The sequence below is a fragment of the Haliotis cracherodii genome, unplaced genomic scaffold (assembly GCF_022045235.1).
Source record: "Haliotis cracherodii isolate W230 unplaced genomic scaffold, xgHalCrac1.p SCAF_14, whole genome shotgun sequence".
NCBI classification, from domain to species: Eukaryota; Metazoa; Mollusca; class Gastropoda; order Lepetellida; family Haliotidae; genus Haliotis; species Haliotis cracherodii.
The window spans coordinates 23941692-23958241 of record NW_027266269.1 but is presented as its reverse complement, the minus strand read 5'-3'; the positions used below and the strand labels follow the sequence as shown (position 1 = coordinate 23958241).

The window sequence follows — 16550 nt, the reverse complement described above, 5'->3', positions numbered from 1 at the left end:
TTGATAAAATCCTTGTTTGATAATTTTAATCATATTTGGTAAGCAGATTCAACATTCAAAGAAAAATGGTTAGCGTAATAAAATACTACTTTATTTTATTTTTTTCAGTAAAATAACTTTAAATTGCACCCCTTTCTTAATGCTTTTGACATTTGTGTTAAGTCGTATTCGGTATTTGGAATGAGCAATGAGACCCCCGACAAATTTGCACCTCATATTTTGTATCCTCACTTTCACGCGCAGAGGGTGTCACAGATAACACACTAACATTTGCATAAACTAACGACGGGGTATCAGTTACAATCTCTACAATCCGCATTAATCGGTGACAATTAATTACACAGCTCTATGAAGGATAATCGTGTTATGTAACAGGAAGTCGATTTATTAGTCATAGGTGTAATAAATTGTTGTACGAACAGTCGTATCTTTGTTGAAGCCGGAAGCGGAAGTAAATTGTCTGGATCATCCACCAGAGAGCGCTGTTTTGGCGACCCAGAAGCTGCATTGATTGAGTCAAGATGTCACTTAAACCTCACTAATGACATATTTTATCTAGAGTAATGATAGATATGCATACAAGCAGGGGTAGGCGTGGCTACTGCGACATCAAAGTGTGACCTCAGCTGATAATGTCTCAGAACGGAGTCGGGGAACGACAGGGTCTGGGACAGTCAGTCCGCAGTCAAGCCAGGTATGGTTACGGTACTACCGTCACAAGCAACACTGCGACGAAGAAAGTCCCAATGAAGTCCCAGTCGTCAAGTTACATCAAACACATTATTACCTCCACCGACACCCTGATGGGTATCGCTCTCAAGTACACCGTGTCGGTGAGTATACCCTCTCAAGACCACGATCAAGGCAACAAGACTTGTGATGGCTTCTGAAAGCTGCTCCCAGTCGCCGGGGTCAAGTACTGTCAATGACAGTGAACCGTTAGGCCTATTTATATATGTCTATAGAGGTTGTTAGCTGGGGTTCTGGGGACAGGGAACGTCATGTCAATTGTGTTTTACATGAAAAGGGATTTGAATTATGGAAGTATTGGAGTATGGAATTCACTAATAATTCTGTAATTATTAAACGGAAATATTGCCAAGCTATGTCATTTACGGTTCAATATCACTTTCACTGGATATTCTGGAGACAGATGTTGCCAACGACTTGCTTAAAATGGAATTATTCATATTTCCAATTGACTAAATGGGGACAATTTACATTCAGCTTGTGCAACACAGTAAATATTCACAACTGATCCTGCTGAAACGAGATACTTGTCAATATTCTTTTTAAAGTGTATGGTTTCATAGAATAGTTTGTGTGTAAGATTACAGGACCTTCATGTATTTTTTCAGTTCACTGCGACTGTTGGTGCGCATACATATTACAGAACACCCATTCACATGTTAGTTTCATGCTACTAATATAGACGCACACAACAGATTTATTGCTTACAAAATAGGGCGATAACGATAAAAATAAGCAGAGAAATTGCTCCGTTCACGTTTGTATCATTTTTATCTGATTAAACCTGGAAATTGAACAGCAAAGGAATTCATAACATAAAAGATTGGACTTCAAAAATTGAACTTTGATAATCATGATGATAGCATGCGACAACCTCAACAGAGACATTGGTCATCATTCAACAAACATGTAACTTTGAAAACTAAAAGTTTCTGTTACTAACGAATGAATATATTACAATCTGTTATGTGTGAGTTTTAGAACCTCCTGTTGTTAGTCATGCGGCTAAACATTATGTCTGAAAAACTCAGGAAGGAGCTTGTGCACATCAAGGAGCTTGTTCACATCCCTTACTAGAATGGTGCAGTGTATCCAGTAAAATGCATTTTTGTCCAACAGCTGGAATGATTATAACGAAAAACGAGTACAGTCAAATTTCATTTATTCAGTCCTTGCTGTATTCCGAGATTCTATGTTTGTGGAATGTTTTCCTGAACTGTCAACTCAGTGCAAAAATGTACTGATCTTACAGGAAATCACCCTTTGAAGTTTTCTGCCATGGATTCTGTCAAATACTTTGCAGAATTTTAACATGCTAGTGGAAAACCTGCTCTAAACATGTTAAAGGTGCATAGGTTAACTGAAGCGAACAGTCATTATTTGAACTGTGCTTGGTATTGATTAAATCAATCCAAATGATATGGAGGTTTTTGACAGTGATTGAGAAGGAAGTTTTCTTGAATCGCCTTTGGCCCTGTGTTAATGGGCTACATAATTACCATGGGCTAAGATTCGACAAAATTTAAACCTTCAAATCATATGGGAGGAGTGAAAAAGCCAAGTGATTTTTGTATGAATGAATTCTGACCACCAACCAGTTTTTTGTGTTGTTTCTGGAATATTTCACAGACAAAGTTGACTGTACCAATACCGTTACCTTGCGTGAAACCAGAGCTCCAGATAACTTTTTGAGCAATTGTTTTTTTACTCCAGGTTTTCTATTTTAATTGGGTTATTACATTTTTCTTTTGGGTAACCAATATCTTTTCACTCATCTATTCATCACTCTATTGGGTTTTTCCCAAAATTAGCGAACATTTAAAGATTTAAAAAAGGTGAAATAATGTTTTAGATGTGTATAACTGTTCTAAATAATTTTACATAGGCTTGACTGGGAAAGTAAATATGCTCGTAATTGTGTTTTGGAAATTAGCTCCTTTGTACGCATGCTGACAAAGTTTCATTGGGTATTTGTGTGAGCTGTTTTTATACATTTGAGTTTGTATTTAATGCATGTGTTTCTGTACGCTAGTTAATTAAAAGTAATTGGGTTTTGAATGTTGGGTCTTTAACGCAAACACCCTGCCTATCTGTAGCTCTGGGGAAACTACAAGCAAATGCGCTTATTTCTGTTGGTTGAACATTTTTTTAGTCGGTTTCTGTCATAATAAGACGAGTGGGAATCCAAACAGTGGAAAAACAGCTGGGTCTGATAGATGTTGCTTAATTCACAAGTCTGCGAGCCAAAGGCATGATGATGTCTGAAACACATGTGATGTTGTATTGACTGTTCGATGACAGATGGCCAACAAAAAACAATATAAATCAAGTGACTGTTCAAAAGATGGGATTTACTCCAGTGAGACATGACCCGTGAAGATCAGGGGTAGAATAGGTCTTCAGCAACACATGCTTGTTGTAAAAGGAGACTAACAGGATCGGGTGGTCAGGGTCGGTGACTTGGTTGATGCATGTCATTGATCCCAATTGCGTGGATCGATACCCATGATGTCAATCACTGGATTGTCTGGTCCAGATTCGATTATTTACAAACCGCCGTCATATAGCGGGAATTTTGGTGAGTACGGCATTAAACAACAAACTAACAGACAGACAAACAAACACAAACAAACAGACAAACAGACCAGTGAGACACTCAAGGTCATGAGATGATATGAAGTCAATCCACTGATCCTACTGACTCTTATGACCAGACTGTTTTTTGTTTGTTGTGTACTGATTCCTCTGACAATGTAGCTTGCGTAGGTCAGCCATACCTCTGTTATGGGTTTAACAGACATACCAGACCTGTAGTACAGCTTCACAGTAAACTGACATACCCTGATATGACTAGTCTGTTCCCCAGACCCTAGGGACTGCCTCCATGGTAGAGTATCCGCCCACAGAACGGAAAGTTCGGGGTTTGATCCCCGTCTGCATCATACCAAAAGACGTTAAAAGACTTGTTACCCTGCCTGACGCTCGACATTAAGGGGCTAAAACAAGGACTGGTCAGCTCAGAGTCAGTATACTGTGTCTGAATGGGGTATTCATGTACTCTGTGGCATGGTATCTCAGTGAGCTAGCACTATCCGTCTGGACTAGTACATGAAGACACACACACACACATACATGCACATCGCTATATAAGTGCAATAATCTTGAACGCAACATTAAACCTCATTTCACTCCAACTCTATTCTGGAATGATTTGGCAAGTCTATATTGCCTCCGCACCAGCCAGAAATTTTGCGTTGTTCTTGGCTCCATTTGGATTTCATATTTTGCAGATATATAAATTTAAATTAGATGACTTTACTTTGATTTATAGAGGAAAATAAACTATGTAGACCTGAAATTAATAAATTTAATGCAAAATATTAACTACGGGATCCATTAATATTTATGATTGAATTTCTGCCTTCTCGTTGTCACCTTATCTATGGTAATCATAATAAGTGTAAACGTTTCTCTTGGCATTGAATTTTAAAAATTAATTTGGCATACATTTTTTATTGAAACTGTATCAATATTAAGAATGTGTTGCAATATAAGACGACATCCCCACTCGCCACTAGACTAAGATGCGTTTGACTAGACACAAGCCTAGTCACGGAACATCTTCCCAACCAGTTTCCACCCTTGCCGAACTAGGCTGGAATTTCTGGGCTCGATTGCAGTGCCACCAGTGGCTTTTGCCTTTTATGTCACTCCTATTGACTAATCAGATTCTACCTCTCATATTACTTGCATTTGCTTCAATGGAAATGGCAGCGCCCCGTCAAGATGATCTGATTGATAATCAAGATCTATAGAAATAAAAACTGCTTTTGCCTTGCAAAGTGCATCACTATAGCACCTTGATTAAAAACATGAAAAGATTTGAAAAACATCTGTTGATGCCCAGTTGACGGTACACATGCTCTGCCAATTCTGCAATCAACCGAACTATGCACTGCAGACAGCATGTTGTTTATAAACCGGATGTCGATTACGTTATGCGATATTGATTGGACTATGCAAAGACGCTCGTTTGTCCAGTCAAAATATGACTCCATAATTCCACCTAGTTCAACAAGGGTGTTAACTGGACTTTCATTATAGTCTATAACTGCCTTGCCTCGTGAAGATGGTCACAGAATCACCCTGATTCAGGGATAGAAATTGGCACGAGTGCTGTAGTCCTTGCCAAACTGCCCAACGGTAAAGGTCTCATAAGGACTAGAAGAAAATTGCCATTTTTACGGGTTTTGCTAAATGTTATCATATAAGGACTAGTGGACGAACACTGTTAGTTTCTAACGCTGTGATTACAGTTTGAACCTTCATTGTTTACACGACTGTTGACCCGTGATAAGCTCCCAGGATAATCGGTGAGTCAGCTGACAGATGCAGTTAGTGCAGGTATCAGTGACACTTGTGTGTTATTTATAGTGCAGTTATCAGGAGGTCATGCATACAGTCTGAAGCAAAAGTTAGTGGCAGTTGCATATATGTGCAGATCAGAAGTGCAGTTATCAAGAGGATATGGGTACAGTCTAGGACAAAAACAAGTGGCAGTTGTATGTATGTATAGTTATCAAAAGGACATTTGTACAGTCTAGGACAAAAACAAGTGGCAGTTGTATGTATGTATAGTTATCAAAAGGACATTTGTACAGTCTAGGACAAAAACAAGTGCTAGTTGTATGTATGTGTAGTTATCCAGCCTTTATGCATATGGTCTACAACAAAACTAAATGGCCGACGTGTGTTGCAGGTGGAGCAGATTAAGCGTGAGAACAAGATGTGGACCAATGACAGCTTGTTTCTTCGTGAGCACCTGCTGATTCCCCTGACTGCAGACAATGAGAAGACAGTTCCTAAGGACCTCATCGTCGTGTCTGACCGGGACCGCTCAGCTTCCAACCCAGAGAAAGATGCTAAGACAAGTAAATCTGATGTGTCGGGCATGGACTTCCTGAACAAATACGATAGCACAATAGCTCAGCTCAAGACCAATGTGTCCAAGATGGAACAGAATGCAAGGTGAGCACTGCTGTCATGTCTTTCCTTGTTAACAGAAACACAGGATACCTCCCCTTGTTAGCAGGAACAGTCCTGCCTCCCCTTGTTAACAGGAACACAGTCCAGCCTCCCCTTGTTAGCAGGAACACAGTCCTGCCTCCCCTTGTTAACAGGAACACAGTCCAGCCTCCCCTTGTTAACAGGAACACAGTCCAGCCTCCCCTTGTTAGCAGGAACACAGTCCTGCCTCCCCTTGTTAACAGGAACACAGTCCAGCCTCCCCTTGTTAACAGGAACACAGTCCAGCCTCCCCTTGTTAGCAGGAACACAGTCCAGCCTCCCCTTGTTAGCAGGAACACAGTCCAGCCTCCCCTTGTTAACAGGAACACAGTCCTGCCTCCCCTTGTTAGCAGGAACACAGTCCAGCCTCCCCTTGTTAACAGGAACACAGTCCTGCCTCCCCTTGTTAGCAGGAACACAGTCCTGCCTCCCCTTGTTAACAGGAACACAGTCCAGCCTGCCATTGTTAGCAGGAACACAGTCCAGCCTCCCCTTGTTAACAGGAACACAGTCCAGCCTCCCCTTGTTAACAGGAACACAGTCCTGCCTCCCCTTGTTAGCAGGAACACAGTCCAGCCTCCCATTGTTAACAGGAACACAGTCCTGGACACACACACACACACACACACACACACATGCACGGCATACCAAAAGACGTTAAAAGATGGTACTCATGGTTACCCTGCCTGGCGCTCGGCTTTATGGAGCTAAGAGTAAAACAAGGACTCGTCGTCTCGGAGTCAGTATGCCGCAAAGTGTGTCAAATCACCTAAGCACGTTGATTGAAAACATGAAAAGAGTTGAAAATATCTGTCGAGGCCCAGTTGACGGTACACATGCTTTGCAAATCCTGCAGTCAACCGAAATCTGCACGTTGAAATCCATATTGTTTACGAACCGTCTGTCTAGTTTGTTACACTATTTTGATTGGAGTATGCATAGGCTTGTTCCAGCCAAAATGTAAGTTTCGGCTAGGGTGGAAGCTGGACTTTTATAGTCAGTTGACATCCTTGCCTCGGGAATATGTGCCTCCCCATCTTGGTTTCAGTGACCCGTGAAGATCTGGGGTAGAATAGGTCTTCAGCAACCCCATTCTTGGCATAAAAGGTGATTATGCTTGTCGTAAGAGGCGACTAACGGAATCGGATGGTCAGACTTACGGACTTGGTTGATGCATGTCATCATATCCCAACTGCATGGATCGATGCTCATGATTGAGTCAAGTCCAGACTTGATTATTTAGAGACCGCCGCATATAGCTGGAATATTGCTGAGTGCAACGTTAAGCAACAAATAAATAAACAAATCTTGGCTTCATTTGACATAAGGGGGCACGGGTGGCCCAGTCGTCTAAGCGCCGCGATTTGCTGTGCAGAGTTGCGTCCCTTGGGCACGCCAGAAACCTATGATTGTGGGTTCGAATCCTGGTTCGTCCCGATTATGTTTCTAGGTTTGTCAGCACCATACCCGTGCTCGTGGGTTTCACTGAAGTGGTAAACGTCTGAGACCTGCATCACTTGGGGCTTTCCTCCCACACTAAGCTGACACGCCGCGATATAACTGGAATACTGCTAAAAGCGGCGTTAAACCCAACTCACTCACTCACTCATTTGACACAAATGTTGAAGGGTTTGTACACACATCTACAGTGATCAAGGTGATGACTTGAGGAAGCAGGTGTAGTAAAAGCTCAGTGTAGCAGCTCAGATCAAACATCCCTGCTCTAGTGGTGGAGCGTCCGCCTGGAGAGCGGAAGGTCCGAGGTTTGATCCCCGGCTGCGTCATACTTAACGACGTTAAAAGATGGTACTTGTTGTTACCCTGTCTGGCGCTAGGCATAAAGGGGCTAAAACTGGTCGGCTTGGAGTCAGTATACTGTGTCAGAGTGGGGTATTCATGTTAAACAGCGGCATGGTATCTCAGTGTGCTAGCACTATAAATCGGCATCAGTCCGGACTAGTACAAGCAGCCACACAAACACACACACGTACATGCACATCGCTATATTAGTGCAATAATCTTGGACATGTTGGAGGTGACGTTAAACCCAATTTCACCTCACCTCACCTCAGATCAAACAGATTTAGTCAGATGGTTGAGGTCAGCTTGCAATTTTTAATTGTCATAACATTTCTTTGGGTGATAGCCATGCATGATTTGAGTGTATTCTTGGACCAAAGGGATTTATCTAGACTTCCTCAGATGCCAATAGTCTAACCCAAGTCTGTTGCCAATGTCAGTAAATATTTCCACTTAGGAACAAAACATTTCCAGTTCCTTTCAATATGGTTAGGATCACTAAAATGATGGCTTGGTCCAAGGCAGGGCTTGATTTAAGGAACTTGATTTAACTTGTACAGGTGCATGTCAATCTCATTTAAATGAGTTCTTAGTTCTCGCTATCGCTAAACAAAGATATGAGGACATCCCATTACAGGTCATGTCAGAACGACCTTTCATCTGATCAACTAAAGCGTCGCTTACCAGATCATGAAAGTGACAGTCGGAATGTGTTTTCTAATCATGCAACCTTAAAACTTTAACACAGGGTATTCTGAACGACAGTTACGGCCCTTATGACTGATTCCATAAAAAAATATTGTCTATCTCGCTTCCATAGGATAAAGATTTGAACGGAAGAGGCGTTGCACAGTACGTGGGAAGCACTGCCATACAATCTCAACCATATATTAGTCATTTCAGAATGTTTGTTCATTTTTCAAAATTTTAATCATGAACAGGTTCAACATATTTTTCAAGCGTAGTCTTAAATGGAAGTCGCCAGGTTGAAACAAGTGTCGTAAAGCTCAAGAAAGCTGCTTTCTAATTGGCTGATGTCGACTTCTTGTTAGTAATTTCAGTGGTTGGTCAAAGTTCGCGTTAGATCATTCTGATGTGACCCTTATGGGATGCCCTAAGATCTTTGTTTAGCGGCAGGGAGGACTGAGTTTAATGAGATTGGGTTGCACCAGACAAATCCAGTCATATACATTGATCAATGTCTCAGAAAGTACACATAGTCTTGACGTGCCCGTGGTGTGATGACATCAATCCCCAAAAAGCATGATCATTACTCAGTATGGGGATTGTTGATGTAAATAAACCGAAGAGGTACTGAATTGATGTTGTGTGGACAAGTTTGAAAGATTTTGTCGTGCACTTGGCGCAGGTAGATATAAATGTTAGAATGCATTTTTCAGTAATAGGTTGCACTTGTGCATGTTTGATATAGCTAAATCGAGGCCAAAAATGGTCAAGGTGACTTGTATTTCAATAACATCTGGACGGACCAACAGAGGGGATATAAATAATCCCCAGTTTAAACAGTATTACATGTGGCTCTCACTCTGCCTGACTGGAGGACTTAGGAATCCTTGATACATCCCTGCTGCATGTACTGTTTGTTGGAGTGGGGCTGGGCTGGATGCAGGACTTCACTGTGGTAGGGCCATCTATTCATGTATGCTGGTGTGTGTGACGGGGTGGGTTCAGTGTGACTGACATGGTGGCGGCATTGTGTGACGGGGTGGGGTGAGAGTGTGAGTGTGATGGGGTAGGTGGAGTGTGTGATGGGGTTGGGAGGGGGTGGGGGTGGGATGGGGGGCTGATTGTGTGATGGGGTGGGTGGGTGGGGGGGGGGTGACTGATGGGATGGGGTATTGTGTGATGGGGTGGGGGGAGAATGAGACTGGGTAGGGGGGAGTGTGTGAAGGGGCGGGGTGATTGTGTGATGGGGTGGGGGGAGTGTTTGACGTGGTAGGGGTGTGTGTGACGTGGTAGGGGGGTGTGTGTGACAGGATTGGGGGGAGTGTGTCACGGGGGGCTGGAGTGGCCTGTGTGTTACAGTGTTTTAGAAGTGGGAAGTGAGTTATTGTTTGTGAGAGGTGGGGAGTGTGTTACGGTCTGTGAGAGGTGGAGAGTGTGTTACAAACATGAGGTGTATTTTTCAGGGTGTTACAAACATGAAGTGTGAGTTTCAGGGTGTTACAAACATGACGGTGTGTTTCTGCACATTATTTGAGGATGAGCTCATGCACATTACAAGGTATATGAAGTTAATTTATATGTATAGGAAGGGAGGTAACTGTTGTATTGTATTTCAGTGCACAGCGACCGCCCAAGGACCAGTCAGAGGTACAGGCATTGGGGTCCCGCTATGAGCTGCACCCTGACCCAGACACCGAGTGTTAGATGTTAGAGTCATCTTTTCATAAAGCAGCCAAGGTACTCACAGGCAATATACTAGTGGCAGGGGAGACAACTCACAGGCAATATACTAGTGGCAGGGGAGACAACTCACAGGCAATATACTAGTGGCAGGGGAGACAACTCACAGGCAATATACTAGTGGCAGGGGAGACAACTCACAGGCAATATTCTTGTGGCAGGGGAGACAATTCACTGTCAGTGTTGGGGCAATATATTTGTGGCAGGGGAGAGAACTCACAGGCAGGTCACTATTAGCAGGCAGTATTCGGGCAACACACTAATTGCAGGGGAGACAACTCATATGCAGGCAGTTATTAGCAGGTGTATTTGGGTAAGACACAAATGGCAGGGGAGACAACTCACAGACAGGCAGTATTGGGGCAATACACTATTGCAGGAGGGAAAACTTACAGGCAGGCCACTATTAGCTGGCAGTATTGGGGCAACACACTTATTGCAGGGGAGACAACTCAGAGGCAGGCCACTTTTAGCAGGCAGTATTTGGGCAAGACTATTAACAGGCCGTATTGGGGCAATACACTAATGGCAAGGGAGACAACTCACATGCAGGCCATTATTAGCAGGCAGTATTGGGGCAACACTAAAGCAGGGGAGACAACTCACAGGCAGGCCACTATTAGCAGGCAGTAATAGGGCAACACTAGAGCAGGGGAGACACCAGGTACACCATCGTCTGGGGTTGACTGGGCTGGGATGTATTAGACAATACACTGATTGGAGGGGAGACCACTGGTGGCAGTATGAGGTTAATTACACAACTGTCAAGAGTGAAATCAGTATACTGTCTGCTGGCAATATTGGTTATTATATTATATGCACACTCCAATTTAAGGCTATTACCACAAACACTCTTTGATTCAGAAACATAGAAATATATAGTTCGGAATGATGTATTTTCTGGGAACTTTATGACTATATATATGAGAAGATATTTTCAGTTTGATGTGTCAGCTACTTCGTGTCTCGTCACGGAGGTGCGCAACCTGTGTGTCTTATATGTTGGTATACAGTAGCTAGTCTGCTTGTGGGTACCTTGGCAACTCATGTTCTCTCTTCTGCTGGGCTCGTCTATTAGAAGTGACACAACTCTGCTCTGAATGCAGTCGCCACGGTGCAGGTGCACGGAGGTTGTGTCAGAGACACGACCCAGCAGGGGAGAGAATACAGGTGAAGGTTTAACATTTGTGCTGTTGTCCCCCGTCACGTAAGTTGTCTCCCCTGTCTCATAGCACCATATGCTTGCTTTTTGGCCATAGAATCCACTTTTGTGTCAGATTTTGTTTTCTGCAGGTTTCTAACCATGTTTTGTTTGAAGATCACTTTATTGTTGTGTAAAAGATTTGAGGATGGCAGTACTGACACTTCCTTGCTTTTGCCATTGCTGCTTCATATCGAAATACAGCTGCTTCATATCGACATATAGCTGCTTCATATCGACAAACAGCTGCTTCATATCAACACAGCGTTCACTTAATATCTATACTGCGTTTACTTCATATCAACACATCATTCACTTCATATCGTCACAGCGTTCACCACATATCAACACAGCGTTCACTTAATATCTATACTGCGTTCACTTCATATCAACACAGCGTTCACTTCATATCTATACTGCTTTCACTTCATATCAACACAGCGTTCACTTCATATCAACACAGTGTTCACTTAATATCAACACAGCGTTCACTTAATATCTATACTGCGTTCACTTCATATCGACACAGTGTTCACTTCATATCAACACACCGTTCACTCAATATCAACACAGTGTTCCATCAATATCAACACAGCGTTCACTTTATATCAACACACATAGCATTCACATCACCTCTGACCACCTCCGTGGTCTAGGGATAGAGCGTCTGCCCCGAGAGCAACAGGTGGGCCCCAGGCTGTCACACCAAAGACGTTCAAAAAATGGTACTTATTGTTACCCTGCATGGAGTTTGGCATTAAGGGATTAAAACTAGGACTGGTCGGCTAAGTATACTGTGACTGAGTGGGGTATTCATGTTAAACTGTGGCTGGGGTATTCATGTTAAACTGCGGCTGGGGTATTCATGTTCAACTGCGGTTGGGGTATTCATGTTAAACTGCGGCTGGGGTATTCATGTTAAAGTGCGGCTGGGGTATTCATGTTAAACTGTGGCTGGGGTTTTCATGTTAAACTGCGGCTGGGGTATTCATGTTAAACTGCGGCTGGGGTATTCATGTTAAAGTGCGGCTGGGGTATTCATGTTAAAGTGCGGCTGGGGTATTCATGTTAAACTGTGGCTGGGGTTTTCATGTTAAACTGTGGCTGGGGTATTCATGTTAAACTGCGGCTGGGGTATTCATGTTAAACTGCGGCTGGGGTATTCATGTTAAACTGCGGCTGGGGTATTCATGTTAAAGTGCGGCTGGGGTTTTCATGTTAAACTGTGGCTGGGGTATTCATGTTAAACTGCGGCTGGGGTATTTATGTTAAACTGCGGCTGGGGTATTCATGTTAAACTGCGGCTGGGGTATTCATGTTAAACTGCGGCTGGGGTATTCATGTTAAACTGCGGCTGGGGTATTCATGTTAAACTGCGGCTGGGGTATTCATGTTAAACTGCGGCTGGGGTATTCATGTTAAACTGCGGCTGGGTTATTCATGTTAAACTGCGGCTGGGGTATTCATGTTAAACTGTGGCTGGGGTATTCATGTTAAACTGCGGCTGGGGTATTCATGTTAAACTGCGGCTGGGGTATTCATGTTAAACTGCGGCATGGTTTCTCCGTCAACTAGAACTATAAGACCTGCATTAGTCTGGACAAGTGTCCATGTTAAACCTGTGAGAAGGTATCTCAATAGGCTAGCGTAAGTTCAGACTAGTACAAGCAGACATGCACACACATGCATGCACATTGCAATATAATTTCAATAATCTTAAACGTGACATTAATTCCCATTAGTTTTAGCTCACCTCACTTCATATCTGATTTGCGTGGATCGATGCTCATGATGTCAATCACTGGATTATCTGGTCCAGGCTTGATTATTAACAGACCGCCGTCTGAACTATAGATATAGCTGAAATATTGCTGGGTGTGATGTTTAACAAGAAACGAAACAAAAAAATCATATCTACACGGACAGCTATCAATTTATCTTCTGGTATATAATGGGGCGGTCGGGTAACCTGTAGTTAAAGCGCTCACTTGTCACGCCAAGAACACGTTTACAGAGACGTGTGAAGACCCGGGGTAGAATAGGTCTTCAGCAACCCATGCTTGCCGTAAAAGGCGACTAACGAAATCGGGTAGTCAGGCTCGTTGACTTGGTTGATACATGTCATTGATCCCAATTGCGTGGATCGATTCTCATGATGTCAATAACTGGATTGTCTGGTCTAGACTCAATTATTTACAGACCGCCGTCATATAGCTGGAATATTGCTGAGTGCGGCGTTAAACAACAAACAAACCAACAAACCACGTTTACAGAACTGTTTACAATTTTTAGACTTGAGATAGATACCTGACAGTTGTGTGTTGAGCTGCTATCAATATCATCACTGCCATCAGTGCACAACTTACTACTGACAATGTTATAATCCTGTCAATACATTTGTTATAACAATATGCCATATTAATGGCCAGCTTCATGTTCATTGTTCTTTGCTTCATCATTTTGTTCATATTTCATGTGAATAGGGTTGTTTTCCAACATCATTGCATCAATTTCAAATATCATAACTTCATCAATCACTCTGTAAGCACATAATCCTCCAATCATCAAGCTGGTCTGTAACCATGGTAACCAGATAGTCTCTGTAGCTATGGTAACGGTATCCATGTCTCTGTTGCCAGGTTCCTTGAAGGGATGGAAGACCCTAACCCACTGTCCGCCTTCCGCCGAACCCCCCCAGAGCGACAGCGGAGCATCTCGTTTGAAGACCCCCACTCCCCCGTGCTCGTGATCCGCAGCCACACCCAGTCCCGCCGTGTGCAGGATTCAATTGACAATGCCCGCAAAGCTGATGATGAGCTGTACGAGTTGTGATGGCAGCCCTTTCCGTGCACCGTTAATATCAAAGCAACGCTTGTGATGGATCTCCCAGACAGCAGATCATGTCAGTCGGAAGCTGACGTATTGTGATAGAAGATTCCAAGTGTTTCTCATACCCTGACATATCACCCTAACTCAAATAGTTCTACTCCTAAGTCAATGATTGAATTGCACTCTCACGGAAATGATTGTAAAGGGCCTGTTTCACAAAGCAAACTGTTTGCTCAGACCATCGTGACCATCGTGACCATCAATTTCTACCTTGACTTACGTCGTAGTGCTTATACCATTGGAACTCCATATTTCACCATTCACTTGCAACAGTTGTGCTTAAACCATCGTAACTCCCATACTTTAAGATTGACTTGCAGCCATTCTAGTCCTTAAACCGTCGTGGCTCCCATAGTTTAACATTGACTTTCGACAGTAGTAATTATTAAAGCTTCGTAACTCCCATACTTTAACATTGACTTCAGTAGCTGCAGTCCTTAAACTATCGTAGCTCCCATATTTTAGCATTGACTTTCGACAGTAGTAATTATTAAACCTTCGTAACTCCCATACTTTAACATTGACTTGCAGCCATCGTGGTCCTTAAACCTTTGTGGCTCCCATAGTTTAGCATTGACTTTCGACAGTAGTAATTATTAAACCTTCGTAACTCCCATACTTTAACATTGACTTCAGTAGTTGCAGTCCTTAAACTATCGTAGCTCCCATATTTTAACATTGACTTGCGACAGTAGTAGTGATTAAACCTTCGTAACTCCCATACTCTAACATTGACTTCAGCAGTTGTTGTACTTACACCATCGTAGCACCCATACGATAGTCGTAGCGCTAAGATTGCTTTGTGGAACAAGCCTTACATCATTATGTAGCATTGTTAATCTTAAATTATGAGATACAGTCGTGTCCCGCTTATACGGACTTCAGATATCCGGAAACCTCGGTTCCCGGACGATTTTCATTCAAAACGAAATAATTACTATACAAATTTACCCGTGTATCCGGAAGTTCAGTTTCCGGAACCGGACGGTCATTTTCATACTCAAAACACTGAAATGCACTCAAAATTGTCTCACTTATCTGGACAATACACTTCCGCTGGTGGAAATCCTTTGATTCGTGAGAAGTCAATTAACCAAGTGACACTGAGTTACGTTTGAGACGCGCTTGTTTATTGTACATGTAATCCTCTTCGATAAATATGGCGTCTGTGGAGGTCAGAGGTCAAAGTTGACCTTGATTATGTATTACGAGAACATTACGAGGAATTGTTTTATATCTAGGGATTAAGATTACCTTGTGTATTTTGCATAATTGAAGGGAAGTAACTCTTCCAGTAAGAAGCTGGTTTCAGTTATACGGAAATTCGTTTATACGGACGAATTGTGAAATGACGCAAGTGTCCGTATAAACGAGGCACGACTGTACATCCCATAAAAAAATTTGAATGATTTTTTTCAAATTGAGGTTAATCAGTTCAATGTCCATCCCTTTTAAGATTTATAAGAGCAGATACTAACTACGTGTTGGACACTTAGAACATTGCTATGTTGCTTGTTTCCATATTCAGACAATCAAGAGAAGTCACCTATCCAAATGGCAAGTTTGTTTGTGTATTGAGAGTGTTTCTGTCATTGGAGTAACTATGTGAAAACCACTGCAACGTTTTAGCTCCCTGTCTTGGATCGGCTGTTTCAGATTTTAGTAAAGAGACTGTATATACTTTTACCAAAAGATATCTAATATATATGATTTGTGGTAGATTTACGGATATCATTTAGTCCCACGTGATCCACAGATAGCAACAGATGACCACTTTCATCACCAAGCATGTCGCGTAGTTACTGGTGTTTCATTCATGTAAGGGAGATAACTCATTCATATCAGGGAGATAACTCCATGGGTATCGAGCCATACTTCCAAGAGCTGTCATGGGCTTTGTGTGCAATAATCAAGAAAGGCTGTGCTCTGTTTTAAGCTTCATATCTCTAGGATGTGGGAAATATTCCACATGGGACACGACTGCTGTGAATCATAATATATCATGTCAAAAGAACAAGGGTGGGCTGGGGTGGGGTGGAGTGGTGTGTTGTTGGGTGGGGTGGGGTTGGGTGAGGTGTTGTTGGGTGGGGTGAGGTGTTGTTGGGTGGGCTGGGGTGGGGTCACTTACATCTTTCCGAGGCAAGGGAGTTAACTGACTCTAAAAAGTCCAGTTCCCACCCTTGTTGAACTAGGCCGGAATCTCTGGTTCGATCGTAGCGCCACCAGTGACTATTACAAGTTAAGTCCCTATTGACCAATCAGATTCTACCTAAGATATCACTTGTATTTGCTCAAAACAAAATGGCAGTGCCCAGTGAAGATGATCTGATGGATAATTAAGATCTATATTGCAAGAAAATGTGTCACACTCCGCGAAGTGCATCAAATCATGTGAGCACACTTATTAAAAACATAA

At 42.7% G+C, this 16550-nt stretch overlaps 1 protein-coding gene across 2 annotated transcripts; it reads left to right on the top strand.

The window, feature by feature from the left end:
* Positions 1-477: 477 nt before the first annotated feature.
* Positions 478-16153, top strand: LOC139461109 (lysM and putative peptidoglycan-binding domain-containing protein 2-like). 2 transcript variants are annotated; one of them, XM_071242642.1, is made up of 4 exons: positions 478-833; positions 5510-5778; positions 9921-10041; positions 13885-13970. In XM_071242642.1, the coding sequence occupies exons 1-3, from the start codon at positions 633-635 to the stop codon at positions 10006-10008; spliced, it is 558 nt and encodes a 185-aa protein (XP_071098743.1). In that variant the 5' UTR covers positions 478-632; the 3' UTR covers positions 10009-10041; positions 13885-13970. The 2 variants fall into 2 exon arrangements, with proteins under 2 accessions (XP_071098743.1, XP_071098742.1); XM_071242641.1 differs by lacking the exon at positions 9921-10041 and having other exon boundaries at positions 13885-16153.
* The last annotated feature ends 397 nt before the right edge of the window (positions 16154-16550 follow it).

Coding starts and splice junctions, on each gene's coding strand:
- LOC139461109 (XM_071242641.1), top strand. CDS start 633: ATGTCTCAGAACGGAGTCGGGGAACGACAGGGTCTGGGACAGTCAGTC. Junction 834..5,509: donor CTCTCAAGTACACCGTGTCG/GTGAGTATACCC, acceptor CGTGTGTTGCAG/GTGGAGCAGATTAAGCGTGA. Junction 5,779..13,884: donor AAGATGGAACAGAATGCAAG/GTGAGCACTGCT, acceptor CTCTGTTGCCAG/GTTCCTTGAAGGGATGGAAG.